At 42.3% G+C, this 22066-nt stretch overlaps 1 protein-coding gene across 1 annotated transcript in view; it reads right to left on the bottom strand.

Moving 5' to 3' along the window:
- PAK5 (p21 (RAC1) activated kinase 5) overlaps positions 1-22066 on the bottom strand; it is a 99013-nt gene that overhangs the window by 4942 nt on the left and 72005 nt on the right. Inside the window, exons 3-6 of the mRNA XM_024764251.1 lie at positions 20180-20671; positions 18841-18974; positions 14212-14338; positions 2092-2217 (exon numbers count right to left, since the gene is read on the bottom strand). Of these exons, the coding sequence (XP_024620019.1) occupies positions 2092-2217; positions 14212-14338; positions 18841-18974; positions 20180-20671 (879 nt within the window). The remainder of the gene's footprint in view (positions 1-2091; positions 2218-14211; positions 14339-18840; positions 18975-20179; positions 20672-22066) is intronic.

Raw genomic sequence — 22066 nt, 5'->3', positions numbered from 1 at the left:
GCTACATTGCATAGCACAATATATCCTGATTCTTCTATTAATTTGATTTTTATAAATAGTGCTTTGCCCCCATATTATTTTTCTTTGTTTTCTTTATAATTTTTATTTTTTTAGCAGTACGCAGGCCTCTCACTGCTGTGGCCTCTCCCGCTGCGGAGCACAGGCTCCAGACGCACAGGCTCAGTGGCCATGGCTCACGGGCCCAGCCACTCCGCAGCATGTGGGATCTTCCCGGACCGGGGCATGAACCCGTGTCCCCTGCATCAGCAGGCGGACTCTCAACCACTGTGCCACCAGGGAAGCCCATTCCCTTGTGTTTTATCACTTTGAAGCAGTGTGCACAAAACCATGTTCAGGGAATGGAGGGAAAGAAAGGGAGAGACAACAAGCAATCCTTTCTGGGTAAAGAATGGGAAGTCAGGATAAGGAGGAGCCACAGCCGTGCTATAAATTCCCAGGCACTGTCGCCTCCCCCTCCCAGCCTCATTACACCTCTTATAAGTTATTCACACTCCTGCTCTCACCTGCACAGTGCCCTTCACTGAGAATTGATGCTCTTGGGACCACAGTTATTCATCCAAGGGCAAGTAAACTGGGGAAAGAGAGCAGAGTCCGCCTGAACTTCTGCCACTCCCCTTTGCTCACTGGTCTGTGCCACCACCTGCAGTCTTCTCCTCTCTTAGGATCACCGTCTGCACCATGATGTGTGGAAACACTGTGAGCCCAGGCGAAACGAGCTCCTTGCCTCTGTGTGTATGTGTGTGTAGTGTGTGTGTGTCTCAGAGCTTCTCCTCACACTATTATCCCCCTAGAAGGCCCTCCTCCACTTCTGGTCCCTCGTTTTATGTATCCAAACCTTGTTCCTTAATAGATTATGAGCAGGTATGGAAGCAATCTAAGTGTCCATCAACAGAAAAATGGATAAAGAAGATGTGGTATATATACAATGGAATACTACTCAGCCATAAAAAAGAATGAAATTTTGCCATTTGCAGCAACATGGATGGACTTGGAGGGCATTATGCTAAGGAAAACAAGTCAGACAGAGAAAGACAAATACTGTATGATATCACTTATCTGTGGAATCTAAAAACTACAACAAACTAGTGAATAAAGCAAAAAAGAAGCAGACTCATGGACACAGAGAACAAACTAGTGGTTACCAGTGGGGAGAGGGAAAGGAGGAAGGGCAATACAGGGATAGAGAATTTTTTTTTAAAAGGGAAGTTTATTATAGAATTATATGAAATCATGTGTGTGAAACTTTTTTTTTTTTTTTTTTTGCGGTACGCGGACCTCTCACTGTTGTGGCCTCTCCCGTTGTGGAGCACAGGCTCTGGACACACAGGCTCAGCGGCCATGGCTCACAGGCCCAGCCGCTCCACGGCATGTGGGATCTTCCCGGACCAGGGCACGAACCCATGTCCCCTGCATCGGCAGGCGGACTCTCAACCACTGCGCCACCAGGGAAGCCCATGTGTGTGAAACTTTAAAAAATTATAAAGCACTGTAGAATTTAAAGAATCTTTCATTCAATAAAAAAAGATCAAAATTTTTTTGATTAAAAAAACAAAAAACAATTAAAAGATAGATTATGAGTGATTATTTTCTTTTCAGAGGAAACAATCATTTTGCCATATTTTAAAATATGTTGCAATATTCGTGTATGATTTTTCCTATAGCAAAACATTATTTCTCATCCAAATATTAACCCCAATCCTGTGGAGCTTTCTCTGACGTTCTATCCTTTGAATCATCACACCTACTCATCTGTGTGTCTCCGGCCACTTTTCAGGTTGCATTTTCTCGCTTTGTGCATGCTTGGCCCTGATATTAGTTTGAGTGACTCTCTCCCACTGTCAACTTGGGACCTAAGTACGCTCCTGGATCAATGTTGTGGCAATATCCCAGGGATGGCCAGTCTCCCTTCTTCCACAACCTACTCTGTGACAAGCCTAGTGAATGGGGATCAAATGTGGAGTTAAAAGTCATTACCCTGATCTCCTATGGTCATTAACGATCTCAGAACCCCTGCATCCCAGAGCCTAACCAGACCCTGCCACTCCCCAACAATGACCATCACTCCCTTACCTCTGTCCCATAAGGCAGCCTAGAAATCACCTCAGGTGCCATCCAGTAGGGTGTGCCAACCAGTGATTTCCTCTTTGGCACCTCTTTGGAAACTTGAGCACAGAAACCAAAGTCAGACAACTTTATCTGAAAAGGAAAGGAATGCAACAAACTAACAATATAAAAATAATGGCTCTGACGTTTGCAGCAACATGGATGGACCTACAGATTATCATACTAAGTGAAGAAAGTCAGAAAGAGAAGGACAGATACCATACAATATCACTTATGTGTGGAATCTAAACTATGACACAAATGAACTTATCTTAGAAACAGAAACAGACTCACAGACATAGGAAACAGACTCACAGACATAGGGAACAGACTGGTGGTTGCCAAGTGGGAGTGGAGGTGGGGTGGGAGAGGGATGGACTGGGAGTTTGGGATTAGCAGATGCAAACTCTTATATATATGTATAACCGAATCACTTTGCTGTACACCAGAAACTAACACAACATTGCAAATCAACTATGCTTCAATAAATTTAAAAAAAATACTGGCTTCGAGATATAGAAATATAGAAAGAGTTTCAAATTCAAAACAAACCACCATCTCTTGTTAACAGGCCTTGAAAATACCAGAGAACGGGCTATCAGACCCTTTTATTGGAAAGGTACAATCCATTTTAGTGAAAAAACCTCTTATGGCTCCAGCAGGATTGATTTGCAAATGTTTAACTCCTGCTGCTGCTATCTTTTATAAAATTATGAAACCCCAAAATTTACAATACACCCGAAACAAATTCATTAAAATTCAAACCTACTACTTTCATTTAATGTAAGAGATGATGCTTTAGTGTAAGTAAACTGCTATTCTCAACACGAGTTTTGTACAAACTGCTGCAATTTAGGGGTTTTTTTGCACCGAAGACATTTAGATTTCTAAGTACCATGAGATGATTCAAATAACCAACCTCATTTCTATGTTTGAATTATTGCAAGACCCCATTTATAAAGGATGCTGAGATATCACTTTAAGTACTGGCTCCCCTTTTCTTTTGGTTTTCCTCCTTTTCTCAGGACAATTGAAGTTGCCAATGTGAATATCAATGCAAGTGGAAATGTGGGCATAGAAACTGGATGTGAACAATTAGTTACCAGGGGTACAAGGTGGTCATCTTAATTACCCAATATACATATATGTTATTTACGTTAGAGGTCATCAAAAAGAAAAAACACCCTGAAATTTCTTGCCCGAAGCCTTTAAGAATACTCTTAAGAACATACTGCACCCTCAGGCACCCTGCCAGTTTATATATTCTAGGTGACCAGGATTCAGTTTATTTCTGGGAGGCTTGATTCCGTTCATGGTGACCTGGTCTGAACTTCAGATAGCCTCACTGAAAAGGATTGCCACTTAGGATTATTGGTGATGACAGAATACATTAAATGAAAACAAAACAAAACAAAGCAAAATCAATGATTCAGGCATTGTTTGGCAATGGTTCAGAATGGCCATTTGATGTTAAAATTTCCATAGATCAAAGGTATAGTCTCTAAGGCACAAATTCTCCCTTGATTCTCTTGATACCTCTCTGAACTTTTTTCAACCTTTTTTTCTGGCTCTATCTCTGCTGCCCACAACTTAAATACTGGGGCTTCCAGGAGTTTTGGTCCCAACTCTCACCTCTTCCCTTTTTAGGTGCTCTTGCTAGATACTCTTTTTAACTCCACATGGAGTTAATATTTGTGAAGGGTATACAGTCTGTGTCTAGATTCATTTTTTTGGCATGTGGATGTCCAGTTATTCCAATACCACTTGTTGAAAAGACCACCTTTGCTCCATTTTACTGCCTTTTCTCCCTTGTCAAAGATCGGTTGACTCTATTTATGTGGGTCTACTTCTGGGCTCTCTATTCTGTTTCATTGGTCTATTTGTCAATTCTTTGCTAATACCACACTGTCTCAAAAAGTCCCAAAGTTAGGTAGTGTCAGTGTTGCACTTTGTTCTTCTTCTTCTTCAATATGTGTTGACGATTATGTTGGTCTTTTGCCTCTCCATATAAACTTTAGAATCAATTTGTCGATATCTACAAAATAACTCGCTGAGATTTTGACTGAGATTGCATTAAATCTATAGATCAAGTTGGGAAGAAGTAACATCTTGACAATACTGAGTTCTTCCTATCCAATGTAATACCTCTCCATTTATTTAGGTTTTTTAAATTTTATTCATCTGAGTTTCATAGTTTTTCTCATATAGATGTAGTACATATTTTGCTTGATTTATACCTAAGTATCTAGTTTTGGAGGGTGATAATGTAAATGGCATTGTGTTTTTAATTTCAAATTCCACTTGTATTGCCGGTACATAGAAAAGTGATTGACTTTTGTATATTAACTAGATATCCTACAACCGTGTTATAATCACTTATTAGCTCTAGATTTTCTTGTTCATTCAGATTTTCTGAATACATGATCATGTCACCTGTAACAAAAGATAGTTTTATTTTTTATTTCCCAGTATGTATACCTTTTATTCCTTCTCTTGTTTTATTGCATTAGCTAGTACTTCTAGTATGATGTTGCAAAGGAGTGGTAAGAGGGGATATCTTTGCCTTTTTCCTAATCTTAGTTGGGAAGCATATTCAATTCTTAAGGATAGTTCAAGGTCCTGATCACTTCTCACTTCCTCCAGAATTTTTCTCAGGAGGCTATATTGATCTCTCCCCTCACCAAATTTGAGAGAATTTAGCATTCTTTTAATCTTGAACTGTTTTCTGATGCTGAGTTTTTCCCTCAGCTAGAAATGACATTGCTCAGGGGCAATAGCTCTGCCTTTTAATTATGAAGCCTCGCTGTTCTCCTTAAGAGCTGAGAAAACAGTAGATAATCAAAAACCTCATGCTACTAGATTGATATTATCTGATATTGACATATATATACATACATACATGGGACAACAGGTCACGTGATAGAAAACACATTGGTGCTCCTTCTGAAGCCATCATTGACTTACTGAAGACAACTGTTTCTAGAATACAAGTTGTAACACAGATGAAATGGAGGTAATGTTTTGGAAATTATTATTTTTTCTTTTTCCATTTCCTTGTTCATGATCTGCTCTCTAATCAGGCCAAGACTAGTGGGGTGTGGTTTGGGATGGGACTCCTTCAATTCGGATTGTACCAGATGGAATGCTAGAGAAAGATGGTTTAACAGAGATATGATTTTTCTCAATTGCTTTGATATCAAGAATCAAGCCCAGATGTGTCAGATCACAGAATTTCCATGTGGTATAAAGAAGACTGCCCTGGGAATTCCCTGGCAGTCCAGTGGTTAGGGTTTGGCTCCTTAACTGCTGGGGCCCGGGTTCAATCCCTGGTTGGGGAACTAAGATCCCACAAGCTGCAAGACGCAGCCAAAAAAAGAAAAGAATAATCCATTAAAAAAGAAAGAAGAGTGCCCTATGGCCATGGTAGCTGGTCCATAATCCTTGCTGCCCTATTGTAAAAGGCGTCTACAATTCTGAGAAGTGAAAGCCCTACAGTCCATCACTTTTAGCCAAGGATTATTTGCAGAAGAGGACAAAGAGCAGTAACTTATGTCAGGCCCCAACTCTTTATTATACACCATTTCCTACCACCCCGAGCAGATGGTGGTGTGCTTCAGAAATATCTAAGTAGCATACATCCCCACACAAATAAGGGAGAGGAGCCACATGCATCTGTGTTCAGAGGTAATATTAAAAATATTTAATAACCAGATTCATCTAGACCAGTCAGAATCTAGACATAAAGTTGAGCTTTGTTCTGGAGTTATCCTGTGGGCACTACCATCCTTAATGAGGCAAGGGGCGTCCTGGTAAAGGGCTGGGGTCATGGGGGATAATACTCCAATGACTGGAAACAGTGGCTATTAACCAACAAGCATGAGAATATTGCAACATTTTAACAATGGGTATAGATACACTGGTGAATACTAGCTGCACAGCAGCTCCAGCTATGCCCAACATGGCCTCCATGGAGAGATGGCACAACAGAGTGGGTGGAAATGAACTTGAGGCAATGCTACTGGCTTCCATGGCCTTTGTGTGGTATGCAGGGCTCCCGAAGCTCCTCCAAATCTCAGTGAAGGAACAGGGAAGTGCCAGGCACAAGTCTATGGTTGACATGAGAGGCAGTCTCAAGGATAGCTTTCAAGACTTGAGGAAAGAGGCTGGAATAAAATACTGCAGAGAAGCCTCTTCCTGAAAAGACCAGCAGCTGATGGGACCAGCTAATGCTCACTGGTCACGAGTCCAGGTAGCAGAAGAGGCTGTCACGCCAAGGCAGGGACCAGCGAGGAACAAGAAGATGGATCGTATCTCCTTCACCCGGAGGTCCCATAACCCACATTTGTCTCCATCCTGAGGAAGATGGGGGTGGGAGGTGGAAAGAAGGAGCATGTGGTGGCCAAACCTGAAAGACTGAGGGTTTAAAGGTATCAGTTTAACCTTACAATAATGTGACTGAATTCTGGTAGACAATGTTTAAATTATTTAAGCAGACTAAATTTAATAGACTGAATTAAAATAGAGTTTTAAAAAAATTCTAGTCAGTGGGGTTTTCTGAAGAAGTCGAGGTTATGTGTGTGTGTGTGTGTGTGTGTGTGTGTGTGTGTGTGTGTGGTTATTTCCAAAGTTCAAGCCTGAGTAAGTTTGCAACCCTATGACACAGATAGTAAAGGAGGAACAATTTTGCCAATATATTTTGTTTACCTGTAAAATGAAGGAACCTGAATGATTCAGGAGGTGAATGTATCAGCATTTTGGTATTGGCAGTTTTAATTTCAACTGGCTTTAATTTTAAAGCCTCTAGTGTGGCTCTCTTTTTCCAGACATTAAAAAAAAGATACCAAACCTGACAGACTAATAATTATCTCCCTGACAAAATATAAGATGAGAAATTGAAACTCAACACTTGGAAGCCAGGCCTGTTCTTCTGTTGTAGGAGTATAAGTGCTTTTGCATGATTTTTTTACTCATCCAAGTACATAAAAGAGACAATTTTCTAAAAGAACAGCACACAACATTCGTCCAAATAAATCTGCAAGTAGATAATAAGAACTCAGGTAATGAGTATAATAAAGCATTGTAGGCAGTTATTAAAAGCAAATCACACACACACACACACACACACACACACACAAAAGCAAATCACATAGACTTTAATCTGAGCCTTATTTTAGATAGGATTGTACAACGTGGGTACTTAGGAAACCACCTTTGTCTCATAATGCAGTTAGGCTAAGAGAACTGAAGCAAGCATGTTGCCCGCCCCCTAAGAGGAGATGTAGCTGGTTCCACAGGGGCCAGACAAGGAACTAGAGCTCAGAGGTCAGACAAAGCTGCTACTTAAACCTGAGATCTTACCCATCTCAATGCATCCCAGCTAGGAGTAAGGGGGCCCACAAAAATTTGCAAGAGGAGGAGCAAAAGAGAATCTACCCACAAGATAGCTACAGGTTTAAAATAAAATATAAAACCCTCATTTTGTAAATTGCGTATGCTGTAAAGAATTCTTGCATCTGCTCCAGATTTTTGCTAAGGCAGAAATATGGCTGCTTTTGTGCCTGGTTCCTGGGTTCTTCCTATAAGGCAATGGTACTCAAGTGTGTATCATCAGCTGGAAATTGCTCAGAGATACATCCAGCCTGACTGAATCAGAATCTCTGAGAGAAGGGCCCAGGAATCTGTTTTTTGCCAAGGTCTCCAGGGGTTGTGATGCTCACTAAAATCTGAGAACTTGTTTTAAGAAGAGCAATGACCCAGGGACAAAGGAACCGAGGTAATAGAAGGGGTCAGACTGATGATGGTGCCTCCAGCTGAAGACCCACTTCTTCAGCAGCCAAACCCGAGAGGAGAGGGAAGGCATCATAGTGGCTGAGCTGGAATGGCTTAGAGGCCTCAGCCAGCCCCTCTGCCACTTGGCACAGCACAGAGAGCGGTAGGAACTTGCCCAAGACTATGTGACAGTTTTAGCAGTAAACTCAACCCTGGGGTCTCCTGACTTTTCATGCTGTGTTCCCTGCATTAGGAAATAACTTCTGTGGAGGGAGTGTTTGTGTGTATCTCAGAGACTCCTTGAAGGGAATGAATTTAAGCAAGCTATTTAATATGCCCAAGTCTCTATTTAAGAAGAGCTTCTGGGAGATAATCTTTAGGTCTTCCTCTAATTGTAAAATTCTAGCAATTTGAGAGACAACAAAATTCAAATGGCTAAAGGAGCCAGGAAAATATTGGGTTGGCCAAAATTCTGCTCAGGTTTTCCCGTAACATCTAATGGAAAAACCCGAATGAACTTTTTGGCCAATCCAATAATACCAATGAATTAAATGAGCCAGTGGAGACAATGGAAAACTAGGGACACACACCCCTGGTAAGGAGACACTAACTTCCAGCTGATTGTCAGGGGCCCAGTAGAGAAGGTGTGGAACACTCATAGGCTCTGGTTGCCCGTCTATGGCCCCTTATTTGTCCTTTAACCCTCCCTTCAAATCCTGTGGGAGAAAGGGCACAAACATATTTCTTATTTCTGGGTGCTATGTTAGTTTGGGCCCCCCTCTCCCAGAAGAAAATGCTGAGACAAGGATTCAGTGTAAGTCATTTATTGGGGAGATACAGGAAACACTACCAGTGAAATGGGGAAGTATAACAGGGAAGGGCAGGCAGTCAGTCAAGGGTTAATCAGCAAGGAAGTTACCACCATGGGAACTAGAGCTTAATCCTGCTGAGGACATCTGGGAGACTGTGTAGAACATGTGCCTCAGAGCTATTCCATCCAAGGGCAAGAGAGCTGGGGTATTTATACACCAACTCCCATCACTTTTTCAGGGCTGCTCCTGGGAAGCATGAATGTTAATTTCCTGGAATTTCTAGGCTGCTTTGTTCTGCAAAAGCAGACTACAGTAGCCAGAGAAGTCCCCAGGCAAAGAGATGCAGGTGGTGGCATTTGGAGGTGGAGTTAGCGAGCACTGAAATGGGAAGATAAGGGTGGGGCACCAGCAAGATTTGCACCCTCATCACACCACCTCCATTACTGCCGTGTGTGAAGTCAAGCACAGTGTTGCCAGACACTTTGATTTTTTTCAAGGGAGACAGGAATCTGAAATTTTATGTGAAATCTAATTTGTAAAGTGTGGCAACCAATTTACAGTAAAAAGAAAAACCATAAAGATTACTTGTAAATGCCTCTTTTTAATAGCTGCATTGGGCTTAAGAGGTCATGGGTTTGAATTCCATTTCAGCCAATGAATTTGATAAAAGTTAGTCACGCACTGCCTAGTGGCCCCTAAGTATCATCTCTTAAGTGCAAGCCCCAGGCCAAGGAAAAATCGTGGAGGAATTTACTCAATCCTTAATTGCAAGGGCAGGGGGATTGCCTTCATTCTGAGCATCTACCGTGCACCTGGTTTACCTCTTATGGTTTTATACTAATTACTTCATGTAATTCTTGAAACCACTCTATGACATGTTATTTATTTTCCCTTTCAAACCCCAAACACCACTCCTTAAACACCTCTGCTTAATACAAATTAGTGACTCACTAGGTATTATTTCTATCATGGACAAAGAGTGAACGATTTCTTTTCAGTTGATAACAAAAAATTTCCCTTGTAGTCTTTGAAGAGGCCAGAAAGGACTTATCCTTTTAAACCTGAGCAATTCACTGTTTAAAAATATATATATTTTATTTTGAAATACTATATATAGGCTCATAGGAGGTTACAAAGAAATGTGCACCCAGTCCTCCCGATACATTAGCATCTTATGCACTGTAGCTCAATATCAACACCAAGAAATTGATGTTGGTACAGTCCATAGAGCTCACTCAGATTTCATCAGTTATACATGAACTCATTTGTGTATGTAGTGTGTATATGTGTATATGTGTGTGTACTCTACAATTTTATCACATTGTAGTCTTGCACAACCACTGTCACAAATAAAGATATGCGACTGTACCATCACCATAAGGTGATGGTGCTACCCCTTTATAGCCACACAATTCCAATCCCTAACCCCTGGCAACCACTAATATGCTGTACATCTCTATAATTACGTTATTTCATAAATGTTACATAAATGGAATTATGCAGTGTGTATCCTTTTGAGGTTGACTTTTTTTTCACTCAGCATAATTTCCTTGAGGTTCATCCAAGTTCTTGCATGTGTCACTCATTCATTTTTTTTTTTTTTTGGTCTGGGTAGTATTCCTTGGTATATATACACCATAGTTTATTTAATCATTTACCCTCTGGAGGACATTTAGGTATTTTCTAGTTTGGGGCTATGATGAATAAAACTGCCATAAACATTTGTGTGCAAGTTTATGTGTGGAAATAAGTTTCCATTGCTCTGGAATATATGCCTAAGAGTGAGAATGCTTGTCACATGGTAAGTCCATTTTCAGTTTTGAAAGGAACTACCTAACCATTTTTTAAGAGTGGCTCTACATTTTACATTCGCACCAGCATTGTATGAATTAGTGGTGTTATTACTATTTTTCATTTTAGCCATTCTTATAGATGTGTAACGATATCTCATAGTTTCAATTTGCATTTCTCTAAGGGCTGATGACGTTGAACATCTCCCAACAGCACACCTTGTGTGACAGACAATATTTCCAAAAATGCCAACAACAATACTGTCCAGCCCCTGAGATCTTCTTGACATATGATTCAATTCTCCTCCCACTCAGGAGAGTTTCATGTTCCTTCCCGCTGAATCTGGAAGGGCTGTGATCATGGTAAAAGTGACACTATGTGACTTTGAGGTCATAAAAATGCCATACTTCTACCCTGTTTTCTTGAGACACTCACTCATGGAATCCAGCCTCCACGCAGTAAGGAAGGTCACATGGTAGGTGTTCTGGTGGAAAGTTCCAGCTCAGCATCCAGCCAACAGTCAGCACTACATTCCTGACATATGCCTGAGGAAGATTTCTAGATGCACCATCTAACAAGTCAGAGCAGTACTGGCTGGCTGAGCCCAGCCAACTCTCAGTCATGTGAGAATGTGAAAATAACTTTTGACTTAAGACCTAAGGTGATTTGTTATGATAATAAATGAATATGTCTTCTGTACTATAGAATGCTATAAAAGCTCCAATAGATTAGTATAAATTGTACTCTCAGCCTTTTCTTGGAGTAGTCACACTCCATCTCTGTTCTGTTTTTTAAGGAAAAAAGTTTCCTTTCTCTATAGAAACTGGAGTCAGTATGGCACCTTGCTCTTAAATCTGGATGAGCTCACCCTGGCCAACGTGGTTGAGAGTCAGGCTCCTCTCCACATGCTGTGTTCCTTCTTCCTGGAACACTCTCATCCCTGAAGGCCACAGGCCCCGCCCCTCACGTGTCTCTGCTGTCACCACCCCACTGCGGAGGGGCCTTCTCTGACCGGCCTCTACAGACCCTCTACTCTCCACCCTCCACCTTCTTTAGTCTACTTAAGTTAATTAATCATAGAAAACTTAGAATGTACCACCCTGCAATCTGGTGGTGATTTTATTTGTATGTTTATCAATTTGTTGATTATCACACTCCCATTCTCCAAATAAACTGAATGAAATTAGTGATTTTGCTTTATTCATCCTTAGGACCTAGCACTGACCTGGCACAGAATGACGTTTAGCTCATATTTATTGGATGAGTGAGTGAACAAACCATTCAGACTGAAAGCACTGAGGATGTGCCAGTCCCTGTGAGCTCTGCTGGGTGCGTGGAAACTAAAGAAATGTTTGAAACAGAGATTCTGCCCTCAAGAGTGACACTGAATGATCTAGCCTTTCATATATTGTGGGGAGGGGAGATCTTTAAGTAAGCTAATTAAATAATAAACTGTCTTTGTCTCACATCTGATTTTGACATCCGACAGGTACTCACAACAAGGGTGAGCCTACACCCGCAATCTCTAAAAGCAAGGAAAGAAAGCCTGGCAGAAACTGTCCTGATTTTTTTTTCCTGTAAGATCCAGTCCCCAGAGCCAATGTGTGGACCAGTTCAATGCTCAGCAATGCTCAGTTCTGAGGCCATGGGACCTTGCCCTGGTGCTTTTCTGAGTCAGGCCAGGAGAGAGTTCTAGCCCTTTTCCTATAGCTCCCCTGCTCTATGGGAGATGCTGCAAAATGGCCACATGGTCTTGCCCTCTCTGTATCCACATGCCTTTGGATGCAACTTTGCATCTTCTCCCATCAAGAGGCAATGGTGTTTATGGTGTTATTTCCCCACCCCTTGCATCTAGGCCCAGTTACCTCTACTACCACTGCTGAGATCCAGCCAACCACCAGGCTAATTAGTGAGGCTGTCAACCCCAAACTGACCACAAATGCAAGAGTGAGCTCAGCTGATGTCACGTGGAGCAGAGGTAAGCTGTCCCAGCTGAGGTCAGTGCAAAAGTCGACTCACAGAATTGTGAGCAAATAAATGGTTCTGGGTTTAAGCCACTAAGTATTGAGTGGTTTGTTGTGTAGCAAAAACTGACTGATACATACTCCTGTACGCTCTTAAAAAAAAGTTCAGCCAGAGTAATGCAGAAAGCAGGACTTAAAACTGCCCATTAAACATAATACTAAGTTGGTTGTGCGAGGGCTTTCTCTAGTTGTGGCGAGCGGGGGCCACTCTTCATCGCGGTGCGCGGGCCTCTCACTCTCGCGGCCTCTCTTGTTGCGGAGCACAGGCTCCAGACGCGCATGCTTAGTAGTTGTGGCTCACGAGCCTAGTTGCTCCGCACCATGTGGGATCCTCCCAGACCAGGGCTCGAACCTGTGTCCCCTGCATTAGCAGGCAGACTCTCAACCACTGTGCCACCAGGGAAGCCCCATGGGTGATTTTTATTTTATTCTTTATACTTTTCTGAATTTGCTGAATTTTCCACAATAAAATTGACAATCTTTTTAAAATAAAAGAAGAAAAGCCAAAGTTCTTGGGTAGTTTCTTCTGGTTGCCCTCTGATCATTCCTGGGCAAATTCTGATGTGACATGAACGTTTTCCACGTGACTGAGGATACTAGGTGGTAAAAGACAGGTGCATTAAAGGGACAGCTGGCTCCACTCATCACAAGGCTATTACATCGCTGGGAGAGTCAGGAGATTAAAAGGGTCTAAATAGGGAAAAAAAAATCTATGCTTCAAAACTCTTCCATCTAACTAAGCCTTCCTGGCAATGTCAACTCATGCATTCCTTGGCTGTTGTATTCTATCTGGTGTGTCTGATGAGTTTCAAGTGAATCCCCTGAGCAGGCTGCAATGATGGGAAATGCAGGTATCTGGGCCTGGGGATACACTAGTGTGATGGATATCTTCTGTTTGTCCTTTCAGATCTGGGAGCCCTGAGCCCTGGGAGGCCAATCTATATTGACCATTGATGACTTCTGATTGGACTCAGTCAATGGGGAGCACCAGTAGGAGACTGGAAGGAAGGAGCAGAGTGAGGTTCGGGTACTTATTGGCCCAGATCCCATCCAACAGGTTCACTATGGTCTGGTTTCCACTGAAGATCAGAGCTCCTGCCAGGCAGCCCTCTTCACACAACAATCTCTATTTCAAGATTCCAGTAACTAGTTTTGCACCTCACCTCTTTGGTCATGGGGTCATAAGAGTGGTGTTCCATTCTAGAGACCTATGCTTGTCCTCATGACAGTTCCTTTTGGCTTTTCTACATCTCATCTGCCCACACCTTTATTAAACTCTCCTCAAAGCACTGGAATTTGTCATCTGTTTCCTGCAGGGACTCTGAGAGATACTGCAGACATGCGTAGTCACATGAACAGAGTGGACACAGTCCTAGAAAAGTCATTTTCTCTCCACCAATGAAAATAAGAATGTGGCAGAAAAATAAAAGAAATTTCTATAGTTTCTATTACTTCCTGCACTTACTGTTAAGGCAGAAAATTATCTGTCAAATTCAGCTCACAGATAGTTCTAAATGACAGGATGACACAGAGGATGGTAATTTCTTTTTCAAAAGCCTCCTGGGAAGGGGAGTGGGTGACTTGCGACTAAGGAAAATTAGAATTATGAGAAAGTGTTCTTAGGAATATAATACCTGTAACAGGTGAAATGACAAGGTAAACCAGGGAGGGATCCAACATGAAAATCTTACCCGGCCATCACTTGTCAGCAGGATGGAGTCACTCTTTATGTCCCTGTGAATCACTCCTTGGTTGTGCAGGTAGGAAAGAGCCCTTAGAACCGACAGACAGACGGTAGCTATTTGTTCTTCATTCATTCTAGAAAGGAAATCACATTGAAGGAGAAAGGTCAGGCTTAAGACCATCTTTGAAATGACCAAGAGAGGTGGCTCCCTTGTGTTCTAGAGAACCAGTCCATGCTCCCCAGCCCATGTCTCGAAAATCTATGGGAAAGGAAAAGGAAGTCTTTGGGACCTGATTCCCAGAACCTAAGGCCTGGCATTGAGGATGATAGGGGCTCAGTATAAGCTAAAGTAAAGAGACCCCCATTGGCTGGCTTTTGGGTCATCAGTGCAAATGCACTTCCTTGCACTCTTATAGGTAATTCCCCAGGTACTGACAAACCTCCAGGGTCCTACAGAGAGGGCTCACTGAATGATGCCAAAGTTCCAGGAGGGGCTGCTAGATGACCTTGAGGAAGTCCTTTAACTTCCTCGGTTTCTTTTTCCTCATCTTGGAAGTGGGCAAGGCCATGGTTCTCTTCAAGGTTGGACTCAGGCAAGGTGGTCTTTAGATCTCTAAGATCCCCCTCTGGGACTTGCCCTGCCTCTCACCAGCCCTTCCTCTCCCTCCTCCAGGAGCTGGAAGCTTCTGTTACTCCAGGTCCCTCTGTCAAGAAGGAAATTGGGCCTAGTTAGTTACTAATAACCAAGTGTGAATGTGTGATACCCTAATAAATAGACCATGGGAATGAGAAAGGCAAGCATAACACTAGATATGCTCCCCCATTTCATGGCTGCACCCTCCGAAGAAGGTATTTCTGGTTTCAGAAGAGACTGAGGTCAGGTGACCTGCCCAAGGTTATATAGCTCAGAAGGTAACCAGATCATGATTCAAATCCCACCTTCTATGAATTCAAAACCCATGTTTTTCCACTGTATCATGCAGCAATTGTAACTCAAAAGAATGGATTTTCAGCCACTGAAGAACCCAGGTGGGAAGAATGATGTGGAGACTGGAGTCCCTCAGTGCACTCAAAATGACCCATTTAGGCATCTGCCTAACTCATCTAGGCATAAAACTTCCTCCCTCTCATGGAGATATTGAGAGGCCCAAATTAGGTAGCAAATGTGAAAGACCTCCTAAAACAAACTATCAGGCAAACAGAGGAGGCTATCAGGAGACACACTTCATAACTGACCAGAGCCCAAATTTAAGAATTGACTTGGGAAATAATCCCATGTAACTTTCAGCTCAGCAGGACAAGTAAATAGATGGCCTTGAATCTGCGTTTCAGTCTTGTTGATGCCAACAAACCCCAGCTGAGTAAAACTAGGGTTCAAAATAAAATCCAAGGAGATAACCAATCAGGAGAATGTCAAAGGTACAAAGTGGATGAGTATGAAGAAACATGCCCTTCTCTTTGAAGAGGATTCCTACCACCACAATGAATTGGCCTCATAGGAAGGCAGGTGTCTGAAACAGAGTGGAAACCTACAACTTCTGTGTTCTTGGTTTTGTGGTAAGTGGGCTGGTCATTATGCTGGATCGTTTTCAGATGACAATTTTCACATCTGCCCAAAGCACACTCCTGAGAGGTTTAGAGCATCAGCCACAGGGACAAGTCCAACTACATCTTAAAATTAATTGAAGACCAAGAATTTTCATCTTTAATAAAATAAAGTCCATTTTTCTTGGATTCAATGAGATTTGAGTTATTTGGAGCAGGCATAAAGATTTTTCACAGGTCAAAGGTAACAAAAATTAATTGACTCTGAGCCCCCAAACACGAACTGAAAGATCCCCTGGAATTTATAACAAATGCTACTGACTCTTAATTCAATGACTTTGAAATGGACATGGCCCACTGTAGAAAGCCTGGTGCTTTCCTACTTCAGCAGGGAGGAAGTCAGGTGGGGATAAAAACACCTCAGTTTTGGAGTCAACTCCAAATTCAAATCCTGGCTCTGCCAATTATTAAATACGTGATCTTGAGAAAGATACTTTTTGCCTCTATGAGTCATAGCTTCATCCTCTAACATCAACACCTACCTTATAGAGATGTGTGAAGGTTACATGAGTTAATGTAAGAACCTGACAGAGCTTGGTACTTTCCTCTCCCTTCTAGAACTGTTTCCTTGAAATAAGTAGGATATGATTTAACAAGATGCTAGATAGGGCTAAAACATTAGTATGTATAAGAAACTCCTGAGGGGACTTCCCTGGTAGTGCAGTGGTTAAGAACCCACCTGCCAATGCAGGGAACACATGTTCGCTCCCTGGTCCGGGAAGATCCCACATGCCGTGGAGCAACTAAGCCCATGCACCACAACTACTGAGCCTGTGCTCTAGAGCCCATGTGCCACAACTACTGAGGCTACCCGTCACAACTACTGAAGCCCGTGTGCCTAGAGCCCATGCTCTGCAACAAGGGAAGACACCACAATGAGAAGCACGGGCACCACAACGAAGAGTAGCCCCTGCTCGCTGCAACTAGAGAAAGCCCGTGCACAGCAACAAAAACTCAACACAGCAAAAAATAAATAAATAAAATAAATAAATTAAAAAAAAAAAGAAACTCCTGAGCATCTGGCTAGATCATGGATTCTTTTAGTCCATCTGGGTAGAGCCTGAGATGCTGTATTTCTAACAAGCTCTTAGGGGATGTTGATGCTGCTGGTCCCCAGACCACACTTTGAGTGGCAAGCAGTTAAATGTTTTATCAACCAATCAATCAATCATTCAATGAAGTACTTATTGAATATCTACTATAGGAAACTCTCTGAACTACCAGCTTAAGGATTTCAAATTCTATATATCCATGGTATTCCTTGACACACAATTGCTTCTTGCTCTCTGGAACTACTCTGCCTTCAAGGGGAAATCCATTGACAAAACTAGATGGAGAGAATTAGAAAACACAATGGATTCTAGAGAGGCTGGCTCTTCAGTGAATCCCACGGATACAAAATAAGAACTTGACAAAGTGAGAGCTGTAGTTTTCTGATGCTCTCTGAGGCAAGAAAAAAGCCCCTCCCTTGGACATATTTTTATTAATTGTTTTATATGTAAGTCACATTTGTCTTATTCGTAGGTCTCTTCAGTATACTTGTTGCTACAATTTAAGATGATTAGATAGATAGATAGATAGATAGATAGATAGATAGATATGGTGGTTGTATGGCTATACCAATAGGAATCTGCCAGCCGAAATGTTGGTGATAAACATTTGGTGTCTTCCCTCATGTCCTTGTGTTTTTAGATGGTCTACCGCAGACTCAGAGCTATAGGGAGTCATGATTGAAACACTGCCTCATTTTAGCAGAGAAAAAGCAGCACCTTCGATCCCTTACGGGTTTCTGAACACTTTCTTGCTACCTTGCTTTCCACCTATTGTCCATCAACTGGATTCACTTATGATTTGGATGCCATTTCAGTGACATCAGCTAATACCCAATGTAGCTCCTTCATGACAATCTTCTCAAATCTTTGGTATTTTATTTACCAGCAGAGCAAACTTAAAGTTTCCCAAATGTAACATGATTTTTTTACACATCTGTTCCTTTGAACCTTGCTTTTCCAGCGCGGTCCATGAACTAACAGCATTAACATCGCCTGGGGGTTCCTTAGAATGCAGAGTATTATGCCTCCCCCCCCCATTGAATCAGGATCTGCATTTTAATAAGAGCCACAGGTAATTTGTATGCGTATTAAAATTTTAGAAGCACTGTCTTAGCACATACTCTTTCATTTGCCTTCAATGCCCTTTTCTTCCCACTTGCCTTCTTAGTAAACTCTGATGCATCTCTCAAAACCCATCCTGGACACCACCGTATATTGGAAATCCTTCTTGACCCTCTTATAGAGATATTCAGGTATTCTTCTATGCTACTTATATAATTCTAATTCTGCACAGGTGTTATAATGTATTTATTTCTAATCTGAGACTTCCTTGGAAGGGTGTATCTGAGCCTTATTCATTTGTATCTTTTGTAGCCCCAGCACTTAGGAAAGAGCCTGGCACATAAAAAGTGATTAATAAATACTTGATGAAATGACCACAACTGACACATCAGAGAAGCAAGTAGCTGAGGCAACAGTGGCAAGCAACCATTGTTACTTGCAAGATGATTTAAAAACAGATTTGAAGAATCTCTCTCTCTCTTATGTAGTTTGTTATTATGACATAAAATTTTGATCTTTCACCTGCCCCTGCCTTCCCCAGGTACCCTTGGTGGTATCAACACATAGCAATGGTACAGCAACTTAGGAGAATGAAACTCAGTTTTAGAAATCTATGTAGGGATGGGAAATTCTATTTTTTGTCACCGAAACTCCATTCTCAGCAGCTTGCTGATTTAAAATCAGTGAGTACCAATGAACTTCTGGAGGGCAGGGAGAATGTGAATTGAGCGAATGAACTATACATACATGATATTGTGATAGGCACCTGGGAATACAGAGAAAAAGGGCAGTCGTTTCTCTACCTTCAAAGTGCTTAACTACTTATGAAGAGTTCATAAATATAGTTACTGAGGCCTTACCCTGGAAAAGAATAATAAGCACCTTGAACTACTTGCCTGGATAGTAAAGAAACTTACCTGGTATGAGTAACGATGTCTGTCAAGGCACCACCTTCTAGAAATTCCATGACAACCCAGAGCTCATCATTGACAAGGTAGCTGTTGTACATGTCAACCACATTGTCATGGTGATAATCCCGCATTATCACAACCTGGGCAAAATAGAAAGACACTGTTTGACTTCGGACCGTGAAATTTGACTTTTTGTTTTCTCATGACTACATTTGGGCTGTGAGTTCAACTGATGGGGAGTACTGATTGTGTGTGTGTGGGGGGGGTATTCAGAAGTCTATTACAGACAAAGGGACAGCACTGAGAGCAGCTGGCAGGAATAGAGGGGATCAACTTAGCAAATTCAGAGAAAATGACAGGTCAACAGGACACTGGGTTGGGGGAGAATATGGGGTAAAAACAGGCAGAACCATGGCAGAGTTTGCATTCACAAGAGTGAGTTTAGTTGAATGTTTGGGGGGATGTGATCAGATATCCCATAGGTTACTTTTAAAACACATTGTCCACACTCTGCTATTGGGCAAAATTGTCACCAACTCAAGGTAAGTGAGTCTCAGAAGTGACTGAAGTAAACAGTTATTAGGGCTGGGGCCACATGACACCAATCTAACTTCTTGGGAGGTCTAGGCTGAGTCTGAAAGTTTGTGCTGAATACAAAGGATAAGTCTTGAAGGTAAAAACATTATGACTTAGGCATTAAAAGGCCAACTTGTTTCTGCTTGCTGGAGAGAGCATCCAGGAATTGCCATCCTGTGGCCGCTTCTGGTGATATTTTCAGAATGAGTGCTAAATAATAAATTATACAGTTGTTTAAGTTATATTTTCCCTGTCTGTTCTGGCATTGTGGTTTGGAAATAAGTTCCAGAAATCAGGAGCTGTGGACTGGGAAAAAACTGAATCCCACTCACCCCACGCTCTCTGTGAGGTTTGGAGCATGGAAAAGAAATGAACATCTATGGGAGTTGGAGCTGGGTGAAGCCTTCACATAAGCCATCACGGAAGAGGGTCCAAAGTCACAGCTGATTGCATTGTTACAGCTGTATGAACCTACTGACCCCAGGTTAGTAACATAATCTGATGCTAGGTTTCCTTATTGCTAAATGGAGATAACATTTTTCTGTCTATGGCTATTGTGAGAATCAAACCAGACCAATGCTTAGCACAGTGGCTGATCCACAGGAAGTAGTTCATAAAGAGGCAGCCATACAGGCATAGAAAAAGGGATGCTATTTTTGTATTTATATTTTCTGTGTTTTCTAATGTCCTAAAATGTATATGTGTTATTTCTGAAATGGGAAAGAAATGTTACATAGGACAGAAAGGATGATCCGAACACACCATCTACCTCATTAAAAAGCAGCTCTCGTCTCTGTTGTTTTCGGAGGTCCATTTTCTTCACAGCGACTTGCTTCCCCGTGTGTTTCTCAGTGGCGATGCACACAATGCCGGTTGACCCTTCCCCGATTTTGATAAAGTTGTCCAAATATTCTCTGGGGTCTCCTGGGCTGACCACCAGCTGCAGAGCTGCCCGGAACTGTTCGTGGGACACCCTGGAGGGCTGCTGGTCTGAGGAGGAGCCCCAGCTGGGTGGGGGGTAGGTGCTAGATGAGATGCTGAGAGAGCTCAGGTAAGAAGCTGTGGAGATGTACTGCGAACTGGTCTGGAGGGAGGGGTGGTGGTACAGGGTGGCTGTGTGGTACCCAGATGGGTACTGGTGGCTGCTTGAGGAATAGCCTGCTTTGCTTTGACTTTGAGGTAGTTTGGCAGGGCCCCTGGGGTAGGTGTCGGACCCTGACAGTGGAGGGCTGAGGACCACCTGTGCTCGATCATAATCCACCTGGGAAGACAGACACAGATGGAGAAATTCACATGCTACATCTGAATACCATAGCCATCACACAGCTGGTCCAAATGATGAGCACCACTGCACAACCCACTCGTGGGTGAGGCTTACCTCGTGGGGTCCCAGGATGCATCGCTTCCACCCTTTATCTGCCCTCCGACCTCCCCATCCTGCCTATTTCTTCCTCCTTCCCTAATAAAATCCCCAGAAGTAGACTCTGAGACCTGGATTAGAATGCAAGTAGTAGGAGGTGATCCCAGGAGTTATGAAGGGGAAAACACCAATACGGTAAGTCCCCTACATACGAATGAGTTCCATTCCGAGACCGTGTTCATAAGTCCAATTTGTTTGTAAGTTCAACAAAGTTAGTCTAGGTACTCAACTAACACAATCGGCTCTATAGTACTGTACTGTAACAGGTTTATAATACTTTTGACACAAATAATACATAAAAACAAAAAATAAACATTTTTAATCTTACAGAACAGTACCTTGAAATGTACAGTAGTGCAGTACAACAGCTGGCACACAGGGGCTGATCAAGTGAACAGGCAAGAAGAGTTACTGACTGGAGGAGGGAGAGGAGGTGGGAGATGGTAGAGCTGAAAGATCGTCAGCAATAGGAGACGGAGGGCAAGCTGCAATTTCACTCATGCCTGATGTGGATGACACGGGTTCTGGTTCCTTGCTGGATTCAATTCTACCTACCGTCTTGAAAAATAAACGATCCAGTGATGTCTGGGTAGTAGCTCTTTTTTCTCATCTTAGATGATGCGGTAGCACTGGATTGCATTCTGAGCGGCTGCTGCAACTTTGGTGTACCATTCTATGTTCGGGCCCTGTGTCTCAAAAACTAACAGTGCCTCCTCAGATAAAGAAAATCCCCTTGCCATTTCCTGCATCATGAAACTCTTCGGTTCTTCAGTTACTTCTTCCTCTTGTCTCTCTTTGTCCTTTCTCTGGGCCTCCAATTCCATAAGGTCTTCATTAGTAAGCCCCTCATGTTGCACAGCAAGAAGTTCAATGAAGTTGTCCTCTCGCAGATCTAGCTCCAGCTTCTCACTGAGGGTCACTAAGTTGCTGAAAACCTCTTTGGACTCCTCATCCACATTCTCAAATCCATGAAAATCGTGAACAAACTGTGGGCAAAGGCTCTTCCAAACCCCATTCATGGTGATGGCTGTAACCTCACGCCAAGCAAAGTTAATGTTTTTTATGGCCTTGTAGATGTTAAAGTCCTTCCAAAATTGTTGCAAGGTTGTTCCTGATTCATCACTCGCCTTAACTACCTGACAAAAAGTGTGACATACATATTTCTTGAAAATCACAATAACTCCCTGGTCCATGGGTTGGATGAGCGACATAGAATTTGGTGGCAGATGCACTACT

This window comes from Neophocaena asiaeorientalis, unplaced genomic scaffold, assembly GCF_003031525.2.
Source record: "Neophocaena asiaeorientalis asiaeorientalis breed wild unplaced genomic scaffold, Neophocaena_asiaeorientalis_V1.1 scaffold400, whole genome shotgun sequence".
In the NCBI taxonomy this organism is placed as follows: Eukaryota; Metazoa; Chordata; class Mammalia; order Artiodactyla; family Phocoenidae; genus Neophocaena; species Neophocaena asiaeorientalis.
Note: the sequence above shows the minus strand (reverse complement) of the source record. Positions and strands in the feature narration are given on the sequence as shown.